Genomic DNA, 20,175 nt, shown 5'->3' with positions numbered 1-20,175 from the left:
TTGGGCAAAGTCAGGATAAAGAAAATGTTTGTAGTCAGAATTCCTCTGAAGAATTGTAGTTTTACCTGATATTAGTATAGAAATAAGAAAATACTTATAAAACAATAAAGTTCTTTTTGTTCAATTTATTTTATTATTGTTAAAAGAGGTTTATTAACTTGAAAGGCAGAATGAGAGAGCCATTTGATCTTGCATCAGCTAGAATATTGCCTGGCAAAGCCAGGTGTGAGCCAGGTGTGAGCCTGGTTGAGGCCAGGAACGGTGTCTTGCTGTCCTGTGTGGATGGCAGGGACTCAGGCGCTTGGGCTGCTTTCCCTGCCTTCTCAGGTGTGTGAGCAGGAAGCTGGATCTGAGGCTGAGCAGCTGGACCTGAAACTGCCGCCTGTGGATTGGGTGCTGGCATTGCAGCCGGCAGCTTGATGTGCTGTGTCGAAGTGCTGGGCCCTGTTCACTTCTCGTTAGAACTCTTTGTCATGTTTAGGATGTAATAAAAGGCTGCTTAGTGTGCTGTTTGTTATTAAATATTAATAATAATGAAGATATTAATAGCATTCTGTGACATCCAACTTCAAACAGTGTATCATTCTTTAACTCCACAGGTACAGAGAAAATATTGCAGGTTTTATGGACAAATGTTTTCCTGATAAAAACAAGCCAGGTAGGAAAAGTTTCTTAAAAATTTCATAGAGTTGTGTCCCCCTGCCTCAGGAAAGTGTGGGAGGGTGGTAGAGAAGAGGTAGGGTGTGTATGGGCTGTCCATTAGAACCCACTGTTTTCAGTGGGATCATTATAGGAAAGCCTGCTTCGTCCCAAAGGCGAGCTGTTGAGTAATTGAGCCTGATTCAGTTACTAAGTATTTTCAGGAAAGAAAGCAAGTCTCATCCATTCACTCAACTATTTATTGAGACTGTATTGTGTGTCAGTAAGTAGGCATTAGTTATATATCATTGAATGCATCAATTTAAGACCCCTGAAACTAACATTTTAGCTGGGAGGGACAGAGAATGAGTGAATTTTACAGTGAGGTGCATGATTAGTTCTGTGGAAAAAGAATAAATCAGCGAATAGAACTGGGGGTGTGGGGTTGGAGGGCAAAAGAGGCCTGGATTCTACAGAGACCAGGGACCGCCTCGCCGAGGTGTTACAGGAAGGAGGTGGGAGTTCTGGCAGGTCTGCCAAGGGCAACTGGGAGAAGGGCATCGTGCGTGTGGTCTTGAGTGTGTCTTCTCTGGCTGTCAGCCGTGAGGTGGAGCTTTCGCTCTGAGTGCATGCTGGGTTTGGGGGAGAAGAGAGACGTGCATGTTCCATTCGCTTAAGGGGATCTTTCTAGTGTCTGTTGCGGGTCAGGAAGGACTACAGGAACCTGGAGGGAGGTTAGGCGCCTGTCACCGTCTCAGCTGGGGAATCCACAGAGAGGGAGGAACAGGGGCTTAGTTGGGAAATAGTTGAGTCTTTTCTTTTTTCCCTTTTTTTTTTTTTTTGTTTTTTTAATTTGGAAAGGCAGATTTACAGACAGCAGGAGACACAGAAAGATCTTCCATCCGCTAGGTTGTTCCCAAAATGGCCATAGTGGCCAGAGCTGAGCCAATCTGAAGCCAGGAGCTTCTTTCAGGTCCCCCACCCAGGTGCAGGATCCTAAGGCTTTGTGCCATCCTCTGCTGTTTTCCTAAGCTAGAAGCAGGGAGCATTATGGAAGTGGGCAGCTGGGATACGAATTAGCGCCTGTGGGATGCTGGCGTTTGCAGGTGTGGAATTCGCCCATTGAACCATCACACCAACCCCTAGAAGCCTTTCCAAGCTTGCTCCGCTTTCCTGTTTCAGGAGGTGTACCTCCACCTTATGCTGTTGGGAGCTGCAGTCTGCCACTCGTGTCGCGAAGTGCAGTATGGTCTTCCCAGCTGTGCCCCTCTGCGCCCACTGAGAGGAAGCCTCTAGCTTGACTGCCAATACCAGATTGTTTTTGAATTTATAGAAATGAAGTAGATAGAAATCCTTGTCTTTTTTTTCTTTGACTCAGTATTAAATTTGAAATTCAACATCATAATGATAGGTCTGGCAGTAGTTTGTTCCTTTTTATTTTTGTATACTCTTCCATTCTACTAATAGATCAGGGTTTATTTATCCTACTCCTGGATTTCCAATTTTTGGCACTAACATTGCTAATTATACATACAGACATGTAATTTACATATAATACTTTATATATAATGTATTATAAGAGGAGAGAGTTGCATTTCTGTTTTTTCAGGATTTATTTTATTTGAAAGGCAGAGTTAAGAGGAGGAGCGGAACGGGTCTTTACATTCCTTGGTTGTCAAACAGGAAGTAATTTGGAACACTTCTATTACATGAAACATCAAGATTCCATTGTAATATTTAACAGATGTAATTATTTTCTAAGTAAGTAATGATTCTTAAAATCATAAACTATTTTAAACCACCTTACTAAGATGAGAGTGAAAGACACAAAGCTATACGTATTGAGTGTCTGGTTCAGTCCCCAAATGGATACAGTAGTGATAGCCGGGCCGGCCAAAGCCAGAAGCCAGGAGCTTCTTTCTTGTCTCCCATGTGGGTGCAGGGCCCAAGCAGTTGGGCCGTCCTTCACTAGGTGCATTAGCAGGAGCTGGATCAGAGTGGAGGCAGCTTGGACCCAAATCAGCGCCCATGTAGGATGCGGCATTGCAAGCACTGGCCCTGGAAGGTCCGTTTCCTTCTTTACTTTTGAATTTATACCCAGTTGGTGCCCACAACTGTTGCTGAAAAGACCAGTGTTTTCCATTGGTGCTTCCTGTGTCCTAAATCAGATGTGGGTCTGTGAATCTGCTTTTGGACTCTTTAATCTATTCTTTCTTGTCAGATTTTTAAAAATAATTAACTTCTGTTTGCTGGTTCATTTCCTAACTGTCTGCAACAACTAGTCTGAGGCTGGCTGAATGCAGGAACTGGAGATTTCTATCTAGGTCCCTACTTTGGAAAGCTGCCTTCTGGGGTCTGTATTAGCTGGAAGCTGGAGTTAGGAACCGAGCTGGGACTCAACACAGGCAGCCCAGAAGGAGTCATGCCTTAACCACTGTGCCACATGCGGACACCACTGTTCTGCCCATCCATTATTGAGCTATCCTGTCTTATGGTAGCTTTGTTTTAGGTCATGATTCCTGGCAGTTTGCACATTAGTACTGTTTTCTTTAAACTTGATTTTCTACTTTGACATTTTGGGGTCTTTGCATTTCTGACCCTAACCTTGTGAGTCAAATGCACCAACACCCACACATACAATCCCCCCTGCCCACATGGGCTCCAAGGTTGCTGGAACTAGACTGGTTGGGGCACTGACTACTAGACTGGGGCACTGACAGCTAGACTGGGGCAATGACTACTAGACTGGGGCACTGACTGCTAGACTGGGGCACTGACAGCTAGACTGGGGCACTGACTGCTAGACCGGGGCACTGACTGCTAGACCGGGGCACTGACTGCTAGACCGGGGCACTGACTGCTAGACTGGGGCACTGACTGCTAGACTGGGGCACTGACAGCTAGACTGGGGTACTGACCTTGCATGTATTGTTCAGTCTTCTGGCTCACTAAAGTGGAGTGAAGTTTGGTCTTGAAATTCCTCTGAGCTATTTACAGTCTCAACAAAAATCTCATTTTATTTTACTTGTTAGATATTTGAAGCTTTTTGATGCTATTTTAAGTGGTAGCTTTTAAAATTTTGATTTTTCATATTGCTTTTCTATAGAACTGAGTTAGTTGGGTTTCTGTGTGTTTGTTTTGCGTCCTGTAATCTTGCAAACTTTTCTGACTCTGGTAGTTTTTATAGATTGTGTGGGTTTTATGTGCACTGTCATGCTGTTTGTGACTGAAGACCTTGACGTCTTTTGTCCCACTCCTTATGCCTCTCTTCCCTCCTACTGGTTGTACTGTTTGAAAGCACCCCGGACTGTGTGACATGAACGGAAGTGCTGAGGTGGCGGGAGTCGTCTCTCCGGCTCGGGGGGAGTGTCAGTGTCTGGCCGGCATTGCGTGATGTTTGTGCTGTGCTTTCTGTGGGTCTCGGCCATCAAGGGGGAAAGCAGTGGTTTGGGATGAGTTTAGAGAACCTATGGCTGTTCCTGCATGCGTGAATGTGGCCGTGTGACGGTGGCACCGACCGTGCCTTCTGAGGTGTGGGATGTGGTTTGGGGCTGACACTCGGCTGGGGCGGAGGAGCTAGAGGGGTCGCTAGGGACAAGGGAAGGGGCAGCTCAGGGCAGGAGTCAGGCTTGGGCTGCTGGGTTGGCGCGGTGACAGGTCACGGACTGCAGCCACGGCAGCGGGGCAGGGTGTGTGGCATGAGCCAGCCAGGCAGGTGTGGGTGTGACTAGTGGGCCCGCCTCAGTGCACAACAGCATTGTTAGCATTCACAGCCGTTTTTCCTTCTTGGGAAAACCAGTGTTGTTTCTTCTACCCTTTCTTTTCCTGGTTTCCGTTTTTTCCCCTCATTTATACAAAGAACACAGTCATGAGCCATACAATAATGTCTTCTGTGCCTTGATGTACTCATGGTACTCAGACACATTTTACTCTCACAATATTTATTTTAGATCCTTTTTGTTTTTCATAGCTTTAAATGATTGTTTTTAATGCATATTTAATTATGTGTTCCATCTTATTGTTCACAGTTATGAAGTGTTTGTACATTTTATCTTAAAAAGTTTGATTTGTTGATTCCCGAATTTGCAGTCATATTTTTATTGAAATGATTTGAACTGTTTTCATTGTAACCTGATTTTGTGAGTCATTAGAAGATGAGATAAGTGTTTTGGGCTTGTGATTGAATTTTATGAAATGATTTGGTTATTTTTAGGTGAAATTGCTAAGTACTTGGAGACAGTGAAGTTACTGGACTATACTGAGAAGCCTCCCTATGAGAATTTACGAGAAATTCTCCTGCAAGGACTAAAAGCTATAGGAAGTAAGGATGATGGCAAACTGGAGCTCAGTGTTGTAGAGAACGGAGATCTGAAAGCAAAGCCGGTGTCAAAGGTGAGTCACTGTGATTACAATTGCAACAGTTACTAGTTTTCGGAAGCTAGAGCCAGTAGCTGTGTGAGGAAAATAACAGTTTGCTGGGCAATTCAATATTTATTACCACTATATAAATCAACTCCTCTGTATCAGAACAGTGTAAAGAAATTGTAGGAAAATAAATGTTTGTGTATATCTTACACCCACTAGCAAATGGCTAAGTTCTTAAAGTGATTTGAATTGGTGTGCTAACTGTGCCTAGGGGATGTGATGGGGCACTCAGGGAGGAGGGCGTCTGATGGGGCACTCAGGGAGGAGGGGCGTCTGATGGGGCACTCAGGGAGGAGGGCGTCTGATGGGGCACTCAGGGAGGAGGGCGTCTGATGGGGCACTCAGGGAGGAGGGCGTCTGATGGGGCACTCAGGGAGGAGGGGCGTCTGATGGGGCACTCAGGGAGGAGGGCGTCTGATGGGGCACTCAGGGAGGAGCGCATGTTCTTCGTCCCAGGTCCCATCCGAGGGGTTCCTGGTTTGTAGAGATGGCCGGAGTGCTTCCCCATTAGAAAGTTGCTTGCATGGTCGGTGTGGTGTACCTGCCACTTGAATGTCACTTTGCTCTTTAACAAAATGTCCTTCCATGGAGCATATTTGTGACTATAAGGAATTTTAGTTTTTGGAGAGAAATGTTAAGAAATAATAAACTCAAGGTAGAAATACTGTGTATGCAAGTGAAAAACTCTTCATATCATCTTAAAATGTGGTATTTACCTTATTACTGTTGACTGCTTGTAATAATTAACTGGTTTCCTTTATAATCTGAAGTTACCTAGTAAAATGTGTTAGCTGTTTTTATGTGGGTTAAGAAAGCTATTTTCTGAAAAATATTTTTATTAATTGTTTTGCTCTGTAAATTGCAGAATTCTTAGGAAATCTCATATTCCAAGCCATAGGAAAAATAGTTTAACATTTTTTTTTGTTTTAAAATCAGAAAAGAATATTATATTATTTTCTTAAGTCTTTTTAACTTACAGAGGAGATAGGGATTTCAAAATTGGATCATGAATTGAACTTTCTTAGGCAAATAGCAGGTCTCTTTGTAATTCCATTACAGAATCTGAAATTACCACCTTCATCTGTGTATTTCTTGCTATCACAAGTTCTGTCTTAATTGCATTTGCTTCATTCCTGCGGACCACAAGTAGGTTTCACACCACGTAGAGGTCTGAAATGAAAGGATGGCAGTGAGGTGGAAGGCTGAGTCGTATGTTCCAGAAAAACTGTTAACTTCTTATTTGCAAACATGCATGTGCACAACAGTCTGCATCTTGTTGCTGAAGACAGGGTCCTCTTGTTAAGATTGAAGGCCAGGTGGCTCCATGTTTCTGTCTGAAATGTCGCTAGTTGAGGGGAGAGGTCTCTGTGGCAGGGAGCACCCCTTGCATTGGTCCTGCTGTCAGGAGTGGCAGTGGGAGCGAAGGCCGTGCCTGCGCCTTGGCTGACTCTGCGGCCACATAGGTCAGCTTGCTGCAGAGCCGACATGTGCAAGCTGCCCGCTGCCGCAGCTGGGCGTTCCCAGTGGAGCGTCCCTGCCCGTGCGCAGCTCACGGCTGCAGTCGGCCTGGGAAGGAAGTACTCTGCTCCGTACTTACCACTTTTGCTGTACTCTGCTGACGTACAGCCATTTGTATTAAAAAGAAATTGATCTTTTTTTTAACCTTTCTGCATTCTTTTTCCTTTTTTTTAAGATGTAAAACTTTTTCCTCAAGTGAACTGTAAATGCCCTTACTTTTAGTCACGAAGTTAGTACACTGAACCTGAAACTTATTTTTTTATGTAAATTTACCTCTTTGTGTATATAAACATTTGGAGTTAATTAGAATCTTTTTCTTGTGTAGATAAACCCTCCTGACTTCTCAGAAACTGTGTCCTATGTTACAGATTTTGTAGTTTTCTTGTTCATTGTGTACTGTATATCGATTAGTTAATTATCACCTGACTGGTGTCTTTGTTGCTTTTTTCCCTCATATATATCCCTTTGTTTTGATTGATTTTTTTTTCCAGATTTTGAATGCAATAAAGTCAATATATGTCCTGATTTTTTTTTTTTTCCCAAGATTTATCTTTGGGAAGGCAGATTTCCAGAGAGAAGGAAAGACCGAAAGATCTTCCATCTGGTGATTCAGTCTCTAGGTGACCTTAATGGCCAGAGCTGAGCTGGCTTGAAGGCAGGAGCCAGGGGCCTTTTCTGGGTCTTCCGTGCAGGTGCAGTGTCCTAAGGCTTTGGGCCATTCTTTACTGCTTCCCTAGGCCACAAGCAGTGAGTTGGAAGGGAAGTGGAGCAGCGAGGGTGCTCTTGTGGGATCCTGGCAGATGGAATGTGAAGATTTAGCTACTTGGCTATCACACTGGGCCCAAACCAGTGACTGAAGTGCCTAACAAAATGCTCCAAAAGGAACTACTGGACAAATTAACCTACCCTGTGAAAGCAACACGTTTGCTAAAGAAAATATGTTGCTGTGGGACCAGCAATCAGTGCTGATAACCAAGCAGAAAAAGTTTTTTTTTTTTTTTAGTTAGTTATTGTGATAGAGTTTTCAGATGTATCATTATTTTTTGGCATTTTTGAATGAGTTAACAGTAACTTTAGGTTAACAGTAACTTTAGGTTAACAGTAACTTCAGATGGTTACAGTAAACTCTTAATTCTTCATGGTTTTGTCAAAGTGAGGGAAAGTGGAACTACTGTGGACTCAGACCTTCCAGACTTCATGTTGCCGTGACAACAGGAAAGGAGGGCCGGAGAGGGCCGATGGCAGCAGCACCTCTCGGGTCACTCCCCACACGCCCACACACAGCAGCTTGCATTAGTCAGGCCAACGCTAGAAGCCAGGAGCTCCATCACCAAGCTCCTGGGCCGCTATCTGCCGAGTTCCCAAGCGCATTAGCAGGAAGCAAGATTGGAAATTGAGCAGCCCAGGCTTGAGCTAGCATTCCCAAATGGGATGCATGTGTTCCAGGAGGTGAATTAAACTACTACAGCACGACTGCCATTCTTAACCATTTTTGCAATACATTCTTTTGCAAAATTCTTTCTTGCAGCCATTTTAGTAAGATTTATTTGAATTATACTTCTTTTTGACTGCAAAGTAGGCAGCTAAAAGCATTGCTAGGAGAAAGCCAAGAACAGCAGCAAAACCAGAGTCAACCATTAGCCGTGGTTAAGCATGAAGCTGTGCATACACTATATGTATGTATGAAGATGGTTCATAGAGTGAAATTCCATGTAAATTGTGATTGCTTTGCACAATTATTTTTAAAAAATATTTATTTATTTGTATTGGAAAGGCAGATATACAGAGAGGAGGAGAGACACAGAAGATCTTCCATCCGATGGTTCACTCCCCAAGTGATCGCAATGGCTGGAACTATGCCAATCCGAAACCAGGAGCCAGGAACCTCCTCCATGTCTCCCACATGAGTGCAGGGTCCCAAGGCTTTGGGCCATCCTTGACTGCTTTCCCAGGCCACAAGCAGGGAGCTGGATGGGAAGCAGGGCTGCCGGGATTAGAACCAGCACCCATATGGGATCCCGGCGCTTTAGAGGCGAGGACTTTAACCACTATGCTATTGTGCCAGGCCCTGCACAATTATTTTAGAGTACTCAAGGAAAACAGAAGGATTTCTGACAGAGCCTACATGAGGACTGACAGTTGTAGACTTGACCGTGTGTATGTATCTCGTGTTAGTATGAAGGCTGAGCCATTCTTGTGCTTCAGTCTGTTTTAGAGTGTATGTTTCACCTTGAGAATGAAGTCTGGAGCAGTGCCATCCACAGACGCTTGGTAAACACGCGGTGATGTTCGTCGCCTCTGTGGCTGGAGGCCGGTGCTCTTGTGGAGTCGGGTTGGTTTTGGTTATGGCTCCGTCACTGGGCGCATGTGCAAGAGCAGTCACTGCGGCGCCCCCTGGGAGTTGTTCTGATTCCGATTCATCTGTCCCTTCATTTATGTTTCCTAACCCACTTCCCGAATTTTCTTTTCCTGCTAATTGTATTTGACCTTTTCTTAAAATCTGTCTGTAATTATTGATGCCCACTCAAATGTTGCAATGTTTGAGGAACTTGAATACCTGAAGCCATACGGCAGCCCGAGACGTTTCTGGATAAAACACCCTGCTCAGCTCAGCAAGGCTCAGGCGAACGAGGAACACCAGAGTCCTTGGGTTTCAAAACAGTTAGTACTGAAATAAAAATGCGCTTTAATTCCATTTTTCTGTGAACTTTAAAAGTTCCCCATAGTAGGAAAGAAATAGGAGGTGGGATGTGTGCTGGAGGACACAGTTGTGGGCACTGAGGCTCTGGAGGAAGCTGTGTGGAAGGACAGATGAGGCGCCTGGGGGCTGCTGTTAGGCCGCGTGGCAGGCGCAGTGGCTCTGGGCAAAGGACACGCCGCAGGAATGTCTGAGTGCCAGTCTTGTGCCGTCGCGGGGGGCTGTGCCAGCAACTTCTCTTTGGTGTCTTTCTGTCCATGGAGTGGAATTCTGGCTAAATTTACTAGATTGGTAAATATCCATGTAGAACCATTGGTGTGCTTTGCCTGCATAGAAAATGTGTCCTGTCTTTGTAAATGTCCTGCTTTTTAAGGAGTGTGATAATCATTTGTAGACCGTAGATTTGTGTGATGATTTCAACTGGCCTTAAGCAAGCAATACAAGATGGATTGAGGAATCCTGCCCAGGTTTAATTGGAGCTCCTTGTTCTCCGCACACTCATAGTACTGAATGTGGGAGTGTTTGAGGCTGTACATTCCGAGAGCCCAAGTAAACCGGTGAACTTCGGCAGTGGCCGAGTACCATTGTGCTGTGGGTGTGGCTGTGTGCTGGCGGCTCTTCTGAGATGCTGTTGACATAACTGAAAGACAGCCTTTGGACGCTGGACTGGGGAAGCAGGGAAGTGCTGTTGGGGCCTCAGACAGTTTCTGTTGGTTTCTGCTGAAAGAGCTGTGGGTCTGTGAGCATGTGGCCCGTTAGCCAGTTGTGGGCCCGAGTGCGCCTCGCCAAGCTGCCTTCCTGTTTCTGCCTGGGAGTGAGACGCGACTAATATCCCGTGTGATGTGTATGCTGACGCTCTTGAAATTAAAGTGATTTTTGAAGGTATTTTAGCTGTGGTGAATTAGAAGGGAGTCATTCTCCGTTCATTCTATGTTATTGTGTGTTGTACATTGTTTCAGTTTCATTTGTAAACGCAAAGTCCCCTGGGAGAGGTGTAGATGAAAGGGATTAGTAAAGTTACTCTCTTTGTGTACAAACAGTGTGTGGCCTGAAGACTTGGAGAAGGAAGAAGCCGGTGGCCAGTTTGAAATTTTATTTATTGCCTTACAAAATGAATAATGCACTCAGCTACTATTGAATTTACGGAGTTTGTTTTGTCTTGCCTCTTAATTGGTGGTTTATCGACTATCGGACTGTCTGCCCAAAATACATAATGTTGTCAGCAGCGTTAGCTGCAGCTCGCTGGTTGAAGTGTGCCTTGGTGCAGTTCACTGCCTTACCTCCGCAGTGCTTAAAGCACAGGTGTTTCTTTTGTTGGTTGAATACTGTCTGATTTTCATTTCTATGTAATTTACCTGCACGGAGATTAAGAAAGCTCCTTTTTATGAAATAAGCTTGAAAACAAGATGAATGCACTAGGTTCTTGGGGAGAATGTATTGGATAGCTCCTTTTATAATGAGCATTTAAAAATCTGCCCTCAAAAACTGGAAAATGCATTCTCTCCTGTATGGAAAGCAATATAGAACTGGAATATTCCTCCTTAATTTTGATCTGAACGAACAAAAGTGTCTGTGTTTATTCCTGCCTAATGCATCACAAATCTGCTGACATGCTAACCTTGGAGTCTTGGCTGGCGTTAATCAGGCCTGTGCACCGGCGGGAAGGATGTACCTAATGCACTCCATCAGTGCCGTTTGCATATGGAAGCTCTCACAGGGGAGCTGCCCTGTGCCAGCTGAGGGTTACCTGCCCACTGCAGTTATTGTATGTAATTATCGAACCAATCTGTTCAGCCCAGCAGGGTTTAGATGGTAATCATGAAGCAACACTTTGGAGAAGAAAGATGTGAGGCACTCGCCTCTGCTCTCGTCACTTACGTGAAGTTACCGCTGCCCTGACAGCTGTTGTGACCAGCCCTACCTTCATAGGCACATCTGCTAAGTGAATGCCTTCTCAGGTTCTGTCAGGTATCGCCAAGGTGTCGCTTTGGCATAGGGGAGCCTTTTCTTTAGGAACATGTGTCTGCCCTGGTTCTGCTCCTGCTCTTAAGAATGTTGTGATGAGACAGTGGGATTAGCTGTGACACACAGATAAAACGGCTCTGGCCATTTCGAGGTTTTAAGGTAGCATGGCTTGATAGAGTCCAGCTGTCCCAGTCAGCTCTTTGGAAGAAAACTCAGTGTCCTGTGAGCAGGCGTTGTCCTCCGCTCTGCTCAGGCAGGCCTGCAGGGAAGAGGTTCTCGAGTGGCCTTTGAGGAATGCAGACGAGGACACCACGCTGTCAGCCTGTGACCTCTGGTGAACACCTGATGACTCCCTGAAAATGCTCCAGACTGGCTATAGGTGCCCCACAGAGCCTCGGAATTAAAATGTGGATTTGAACACACCTGAGTATGAATCGGCCTGAAATGAAGTTATTATGAAAATAGAAACGAAGGAAAACCTGAGCGTAGTGGGAATTCCACTCTGTTGGAGTTTTAGGGGAGCTTCACATTACTCATTTCCAGTGGTTTATGTCCCTCTTTCTTAATGTTTCAATAAAAACCACCTCAGAAGAGAAGCATTTACAGCAGTTTTCCGTCACCTGCTAATCAGTAGAATTGCACTTTCTGTGGTGCTTGGTCTGTCCATGAAGTGAGTGTGTTAGCTGCCCGCTTGCAGCACTCTCAGCCCTGCTGGGAACGCAGGTGGGCGGTGTCCTGGGCCGAGGGAGGTGATGGCTTGTGGGTAAGGCATTGTCTTCCTTCTCAGTTCCGGGAGAGGAAACGCAGCTTGCGTGAGGTACCCGAGCAGGCGTCCCCAAGTCCAGGCCAGCGTGTGCTTTGGCTCCTGCGTCCCCCCATCCCTCCCAGGGCTTCAGCACGCTGCAGCTTCTCCTTCATGGCTGAGGCCTGTGGTGAAGAAGCTGTTCCTGTATTCGTAACAATTTGAATTAAAATGAACATTTTTGAGTTCCATTTTTTCAGAAATGTGAAATTTTTGTTTATGTACTAACATCACTTTGTACATTCCTTTATTTCTCTCTTTTTGAATTTTATGTGTAAGAAGAGAAAAAAAGCAACAGAACAAAGTATGGTGTCCGTTGTTGAAGAGATGGAGTGCTCCAGCTCGCAGACGGAGGAGCCCGTGCAGACCCGTGAGTACCGCAGTCTGCCCAGCTCCGCCCAGGCTCGCAGACTCCCTTCCCCGGGAGGAGTTCATTGTTTGCATCCCAACAGCTTGCTTTCATTGCAGCAGATCTGTGCCCGGTGTCTCGCAGCGTCCTCCCCACGCAGTGCTGTCTGCCTTCACGGGCAGCATGCAGCTGGGACGGGGCAGCTGCCCTCGTCTTGCAGGTTAGGGACCCGCGACCTGGAGCGTTTCTGTGGCAGCTGTTTAGAGCGTTTACTGTGTCGTCTGCCTCAGCCTGACTCACAGCTCTGGCTCCTCCTGTGCTCGAGACACTGCCGCGCTCCACATCCCCTCGCTGCTTGACTGTTCCCCGTAAAGGTGGCCCGCTTTTCTGTTTTTCTCAACTAGTTATGTGGCAAGGAATTAAAGCTTCGTACTATCACTTTGCAAAGTACTTGAAGCAAAAAGCAAAGTGTAAAGTTATTGCTTTGATATCTTATAAACTGATTCTGAAGATAATTTTTTAAAGATTTCTTTTTTTATTGGAAAGGCAGATTTACAGAGAGAAGGAGAGAGAGACAGATCTTCCATCCACTGGTTCACTTCCCAAAAGGTCAAAATGGCTGGAGCTGAGCTGATCTAAAGCCAGGAGCCAGGAACTTCCAGGTCTCCCACACGGGTGCAGGGTCCCAAGGCTTTGGGCCGTCCTCGGCTGCTTTCCCAGGCCACAAGCAGGGAGCTGGATGGGAAGTGGAGCAGCTGGGACAGAACCCACATCCATATGGGGTCCTGGTGCATGGAAGGCGAGGAGTTAACCACTGAGCCTTGGCGCAGGGCCCTCTGAAGATAGCAGAGATACAAGCAGAGGGTGAATCTGGGGTGGCCTTGGGGACAGCATAAATGACCAGTTACTGATGTGGGTTTGCATGGACATGGCTTGCTTGACTCGGTGGAGAGAGGTCCAGTGCTGCCCATCATGCCATTTAACAGTGGCCGGCGAAGGTGTCGCCTATCTTTCTCTCCTGTTTTCTGTTTTATTGATTGCGACATAGTTTATTTGTGATGAACACGTTTAACTCTGGTTTTACCACTGATGCCCGATTGAGGCAGGCCAGTTTCTCACCTTCCCTCTGTTGGGCACACTGTGTGAGAATTAGTATAAAGCAGAGTTTTCCATTTTCAGACAGTCAACTTCACCATGATGTTGGTAAAATTTCCGTCATTCTAGATGACATGTAGAACATCTTAAGGTTTCTTTGTACTCACCCAGAGTTTTGCCATGTCTGAACAGAGTCTCTGTAACTTTGTAAAGGTTTTGAAGCAGTCCTCTTTTCCTGCTGCCCTTCCATTTGCTACCGTTTCTTCCCCCACCGCCCCTGTCTTGTTCATCTTGTTACTAGGAAGTGAGCAGTGCCAAGGAGCCATGCATCGCAGCATGTCCCAGCCAGAGGCTAGCAGCAGCAGCTCTGACAGTGAGTGGGAACAAAACTAAGGGGCATATTTAAGGACAGGGTAATCCGTGAAATTTACGGATGGTACTTTCACCGGACAAGTGCTGCCTGTCCTGCCTCCACTGACACCTGTTGGCTAGAAGGGGTCACGGTGGGCGTGAGCAGCTGCTGCTTGCTTTTCTCTGCCTGTGGCCACTTCCTGGGCAACAGACTGACTTGTTTTAGAAGCAAATGATTTTAAATTCTAATGGGATATAAAAAATGCTTTTTACAATCTAAGGTTTTAATGTGAAACCCTCATTCTGATGGTTTTCTTATGGAAAAAATACATTCCTGTTTTTCTTACTTGTTAATGAGAAAGAGAATAGACTCATATTTTTAAAAAATGTTTCATTTCATCTCAAAAACATAGCAATATGGGGAGAGAGGTCTTCCTTCCATTGGAATACTTTCCAAATGCCTGCAGTATCCCCGGCTGGGGCATGCCAGAGCGAGGAACCCAGAGCTGCTTCCGGGACTCCCACATGGATGGCTGGGCCCCCAGGATGCGGGAGCCAGGAGCTAGCTAGAGAACCTGGAGGCCGGGACTGTTAGCACTGCTCTGTTACACAATGTGGCGGCCCACGTGGCAACCTGACCCATTTCACCACAGCATTGTTGCTCTAACTCATAGAGATTTGAAGCAGAACAATGTAGTGTGTTCTTTTTTTTTTGAAAAGCTACTTATTTTTTGAAAGAATTAGAGACACAGGGGCTGAGAAGAGACACAAGGCAAGCGCTGTCTTGCGTCTGCTGGGTCACTCCTCAAATGGACGCAGTGGCTCAGCTTGGCCTGACCATGCCAGGAGCTGCCCCGAGGTCTCCCACGTGGATGCAGGGACCCAAGGCTCTAGACCACCTGCTGCCGCTTTCTCAGATGCATTAGCAGGGAGTTGGATCAGAGGAGGAGCAGCCATGGCTCAAATCAGTATCCATATGGGATGCTAGCCCCGTAGGTGGCAGCTCTACCCGCTCTGCCGCAGTGCCAGCCCCTCGACTGACTTTTTAAGAAAATAAAGAATAATCAAATTCTCCTTTATTCATAGAAACTCTTAATTGGATTTCTTGAATGCTTTTTATTTTCCCATTGCAATTCATTTTTTTCCTCCAAAGTACAAGGCTAATTAAGGTATTATTATACTATCAAAATATTCATAAATGAGAGATTCCATGAGACGGGAACATGTTGCTGCTTCGAGCAGAAAGGAAAGGCTACTGGCTGTGCTGTAGCTGCAGGGAGATGTCTGTATCTGCGTTAGTTTAACTTACAGGAGAAGGCATGTTAGTGAATTTGATGATTTTTTTTAAAGAAATATATAATCCCATGAATTCTGAGTTGACGGCTTTGAGATTCTGTGTCATAAACGTGTTTCAAGAATGGCTGCCTCTAACAGCAGCTTTAGAAATGTCAGTTTCTTCATTAACAATTTTATTTTCAAACACAATTTATGGTTTACAATATGGTAAGAGATTTTTCTCCCCGTGTGATCTTTCAGAATGCTGTGCCGAGCAAAATGGGAGCAGCTTTCCTTTAATATCTATTTAGACCATTTTAAAAACGTGTATAATTTTCTTGATACACCTAAACTCATTTTGAATAGTTGGGGGTCTATTGTGTAAGAACACACTCTGAAAGCTTTCAAAATGTGTATTGTGTGGGTTTTCTCAAAGAAAGAGAGGGGGTGATGGGGTGGCTTTCAGGAAGAACAGAGGCCTCCAATCCTTTTATTTTTATGCAAGGCATAATTTTTACCAATTGAGAAAATTTGGTTATTTGCTGCAAGTAATTTTTCCCCTCACAAAATGATAAGCCATAAGAAAATGCATATTCTGGCATTTTAATACCATACCGGCATTTCAGAATTGTACTAAAAATTAGTTAATGTGGGCATGATATTTTTTATGGCTAAGGATGCTTTGTCCCTCCTGCTCGTAAGTGGAGAGCACTCTTGTGAGGGTACCTGTGAAGGACGGTGTTTTGGGGACCATTGCTGGCGATTATTTAAGGAAAGCATGACTGGTCAAGAGAGTTACTTTGAAGGACACCCTACAACAGAATGTCTCACTTATATCTTAATTTTGCATTGTAAAATCATAGAGAAGTATTTTGAACTTAGTTATGTTATTTTCAAGCATCAGATTTTATACATCAGTGTTGGGATTAGACCCTTTACTCTAGAAAACAAGTTTGCTTTTGGCTTTCAACAACTGGCATTGACAGTTAGGGAGAAGGCGGAGTAGAGGCGGCGGAGCTAGCAGGGGGCTGGTGCTGGCCACTTGCTGCAAGGAGCCTTGACTCTGGACTGACGTGGTCATTGTGAGGGTGACGTCAGAGTAGGGTGCCTGTGAGGACAGTGCCATGTGAATGTAGCTGTGTCATCATTAGGGTCGTGTCTCTGTGATGTGGCTGTAGATTCAAGTACTATTAGGGGAGCTGTGGCTTTAGTTTCATGGTAACTCATTATGTTAATCTCAGGATCACAACATAGTTTTCTCTGCCGAATTAATTCTAAAATCCTTCAAGTTTAAACCTAAAAAATATATTGCGTGGTAGTCTAAATATAAGAGTATCTTAAAAACTGAGGAAAAAAACTCAAATTTTAAATCAACTGTAATATATAGGATATATATTGTAAGTGGCAGGAAAAATACATAAGTTTAAATTTTGCTTCAGTTGAGCTGTATGGCAGTTGAATTGAAACTAACTTGGAAAAATAAAAAGGGTTAGTTTTAAAATGCGTTTCTAGTTAAATAACTAAGCCCTTTTTTTCTGAAAAGTTGGCCCATTCTCTGGTGCTCTGCACAGGGGCAGGCTTTCTGAAGCAGCTGCTGGGCGTGCCCGTCCTTCCGGTGAGTGGGCTCTCGTAGCCGCCTTCCCGGAGTGGGAGCCTCCCCGGAGTGGGGGCCTCCGCGTTCGCCGTCCTGTGCGCCCGTGTGAGGAGGTTTCCGTACCAGGGTTAGCTGGAGGTGTTTGACATGTCTTGTGAGCCTGTGACAGTTCACACAGTAGCCGGGACTTCTGGGTGGCGATTGCTGCGCTTTTCTGGTAACCCTCATCTCTGCAGACGCACCAGCCGGTTTGATTTATAAGTAGTAATAACTACACAGAATTACTTGTTTCTGTTCTTATTTCTGTTCTGATTTTATAAGTTAACAATTAGTGATTTAAGTTTTTAAAATTTCTTCTTCAAGGTTCAAAGCTGAGAAGGAGAGTCCAGAAGTGAGCTGGACGCCGAGGACACTGCACCCACAGCCGACCTTTCCTTTTCTGAGTGTGTGGTTTCATGTGCGTCTTGTGGGAGTGACAGTTAAATAGTATTGTCTTTGAAAAACGTAAGCTTTTTTATGAAAATAAATGGCTTTTTGAGATTTATTAAAGGCTAATTTATGCAATTTCAGAATCATCAGGTTATGCTGTTGAGGCGCGTGTGAGATTCTGCAGTACATAGAAGGAGAGTCACTGTGGTTTGCATTTTTCTAATCGTACATTTCCCAGCGTCCATAAAGATGTTTGGCAGTCTTCACTTTTTAAAAAATGCACAATTTAACATAAAGGTCTCATTTGCTTCATACAAATATATGATTTATTGTGACCTTAAAGTTTGGTTTGTGTTGATTTTGTTCTGCCCCATGAACTTTTATTTGGTATCTGCCATATAAGGCAGAAAGGGAAGAAGAAAAGAGGGCCCAGTGTGGTAGCCTGGTGGCTAAAGTCTTTGCCTTGCACATGCCAGGATCCCATTTGGGTGCCAGTTTGTATCCTGGCTGTTCCACAACCCATCCAGCTCTCTGTTGTGGAAAAGCAGCCAAGGACAGCCTGAAGCCTTGGGACCCTGCCCCCGTGTGGGAGACCTGGAAGAAGCTGCTAACTCCTGGCTTTGGATCGTCTCAGCTCCAGCTGTTGTGGCTACTTAGGGAGTGAAACAGCAGAAGGAAGATCTTCCTCTCTGTTTCCCCTTCTCTCTGTATATCTGCCTTTCCAAGAAAAATAAATAAATCTTCTCACAGGCCACAAGCAGGGAGCTGCAAGGGAAGTGGAGCAGCCAGGATTAGAACTGGTACCCATGTGGCATATACTAAGCTACTGTGCTGGGCCCCCAAAATAAATAAATCTTAAAAAAGAAGAACATGAACAAAAGTGAAGTCAGTATAACATATCTGGTAGAGAGAAATAAGTATTTTGGAAGTTCAAGTCCATGAGAATTACGTAAGGTGCAAGCCAAGTTGCAAGAAAGCAGGTGACCGTGTGTAAGTGTGGACAGCCCCGGCCGGGTGTGGGCTGGCTTCCCGCGAGGACATCAGGGAGGTGGGAGGGTGAGGCTTGTCACTCCGGGTGCATGTCGCGGCATGGAATACGCGTATAGGAAAGCAACACTTCATAGTTTTACAAATTAGAAACTAAGTTGTGGAGTTTTTTTAGTTTTGGAATGAAAGCTTGGAGTTTTAATATGTCTGTTAGCAGATTCAAGAGAACAATCCTCAAAACCTCCTTAGAAAAATGGACTGATTCCTCATGGGGGTGGCCCATTGCAGCACTTTCTAGTATGTGGTGTATTTTCGTATGGTGCGTGAATGCCGTTTTGGCTGAGTATTAAAATATAGCAAGCCCATTGAGGGCTTGAAGTTTTAAAAAGCAAAGTGAAGAAAATATTAGATAAATAATCTTACAGATGTCATGTGAGATTGGCAAAAACAGACCCGGCTATGTCCTTTTGGGAAAATCTCGAGCAATACAAGGGCGAGCGTGTGGCTCCCTGTGACGCTGGTCACCGTGACGGTGGGTGCTGAGAGACGCGAGCGGCCGTGGAGTGTGCCCGAGCTCTCGGTGGCGCGGAGGGTCGGGGAGGCTTTGCTCAGAGCCTCCCGTAGAATGCTGAGTAGCAGTGCTCAACAGTTTTGTGGTCCCACGTTTATTTGTAACTCCCATGTATATGAATCAGCTCCCAAGTTCTGTTTTAAACGCTGATGCTTAAAATAGGAGCAAGTGTGTGTGGTGCATTTTTGTATATATGCCTTAGTTTTTTTTATTTTTCAGAACACAAAAACATAGCAAAACCTGTTGGTTAAATATTAAGAAAGCAAGTATCTTCTCACACATTGTCTGAAACAAGTGATTGAATGTGACTGTATTGGTGGGCCGCAGAGATGAAGGGAAGCGCCCCGCTCGGCACCCGGTCGCCGTCCTCTGCTGTGACCCTGCTCCTGCCGCCTGCCCTGCTCGGCATCAGGTCGCCGTCCTCGGCTGTGACCCTGCTCCTGCAGCATGCTCCACCTACTCGGCTGTGACCCTGCTCCTGCCGCCTGCCCCGCTCGGCACCCGGTCGCCGTCCTCGGCTGTGACCCTGCTCCTGCCGCGTGCTCCAGGCTTGGCTGTGACCCTGCTCCTGCCTCGTGCTCCGCTCGGCACCCGGTCGCCATCCTCGGCTGTGACCCTGCTCCTGCCGCGTGCTCCAGGCTCGGCTGTGACCCTGCTCCTGCCTCGTGCTCCACGGGCACCTGTGTGTTGGAAGAGCTGGCAAGTCGCCACCTGCTTCCCCCGATTTTCCATTCTGTGTTATTTATCTTGTATTGTTTTTGTTCTCGCCCCAAGCCCTGGTGGGTGGGCTGTCCCACTCCTAGCTCTTGGCCCTCAGGCCAGCCCCGCTTGCTGATGTGTTCTCAGCGCCCTTTGTCTTTCCTCTGCTGGTCTTCTTAGGGTTTTCAGGAGCCTAGGACAAGTTGCTTGAGTGGACACCTGTGCCCTGCTCGTGGCTGTGCATTGTCTAGAAGCAACGGGTAGGTTTTTGGTAGCCAGCTAAGCGCAAGCTAGAAGTAATAGCTTCTAGATAGGGTCCCTGCAGACAAAGTGTAAGTCAGCTGAAACTGATTTTTTTTTAATTATTCAACTATAAGCTCATATAAAGAGCCACAGTAAATGAGTGGTGGAAATAAAAGCAATTTAGGTTTTTTTGTGTGTGGCTGTATATCCACAGTTACGTGTCATATGCTTGTTCTTTTAAAATCCTATTTTTAGGGGCTGCTGTTGTGGCACAGTGGGTAAAGCCACCATCTGAAAAGCCAGTATCCTGAGTGTCTATCCTGGCAGCTCTGTTTCCCATCCAGCCCTGCCTCGCTGTTGTGACCACATCTTCTCCTGTCTTTTTGTTCTTTTCTCAGTAATAGTTTATATCAACCTTTGTTTTTTGCTTTGAAAAGCTAGCATTAGATACTTCTCATTATTACAAATACTTCCTAAGTATAATTTTTATGTTTTACAGTATTTTTCTTATGGCTCTATTCTGTGATATGTTTAT

At 45.4% G+C, this 20,175-nt stretch overlaps 1 protein-coding gene across 3 annotated transcripts in view; it reads left to right on the top strand.

The window, feature by feature from the left end:
- Window positions 1-17,275, top strand: part of VRK1 (VRK serine/threonine kinase 1) — a 75,237-nt gene extending 57,962 nt beyond the window's left edge. For 2 of the 3 annotated variants that reach the window (XM_012926744.3, XM_058655350.1), the window contains exons 10-13: window positions 600-658; window positions 4,853-5,031; window positions 12,327-12,417; window positions 17,075-17,275. In XM_012926744.3, coding sequence (XP_012782198.1) covers window positions 600-658; window positions 4,853-5,031; window positions 12,327-12,417; window positions 17,075-17,106 — 361 coding nt within the window. In that variant the 3' untranslated portion in view covers window positions 17,107-17,275. The remainder of the gene's footprint in view (window positions 1-599; window positions 659-4,852; window positions 5,032-12,326; window positions 12,418-17,074) is intronic. The other variant, XM_058655351.1, reaches the window with a different exon arrangement.
- The last annotated feature ends 2,900 nt before the right edge of the window (window positions 17,276-20,175 follow it).

This window comes from Ochotona princeps, chromosome 26 (genome assembly GCF_030435755.1).
Source record: "Ochotona princeps isolate mOchPri1 chromosome 26, mOchPri1.hap1, whole genome shotgun sequence".
Classification (NCBI taxonomy): Eukaryota; Metazoa; Chordata; class Mammalia; order Lagomorpha; family Ochotonidae; genus Ochotona; species Ochotona princeps.
The sequence above is the reverse complement of the archived record's forward strand: the minus strand, read 5'-3'. Positions and strand labels throughout refer to the sequence as shown.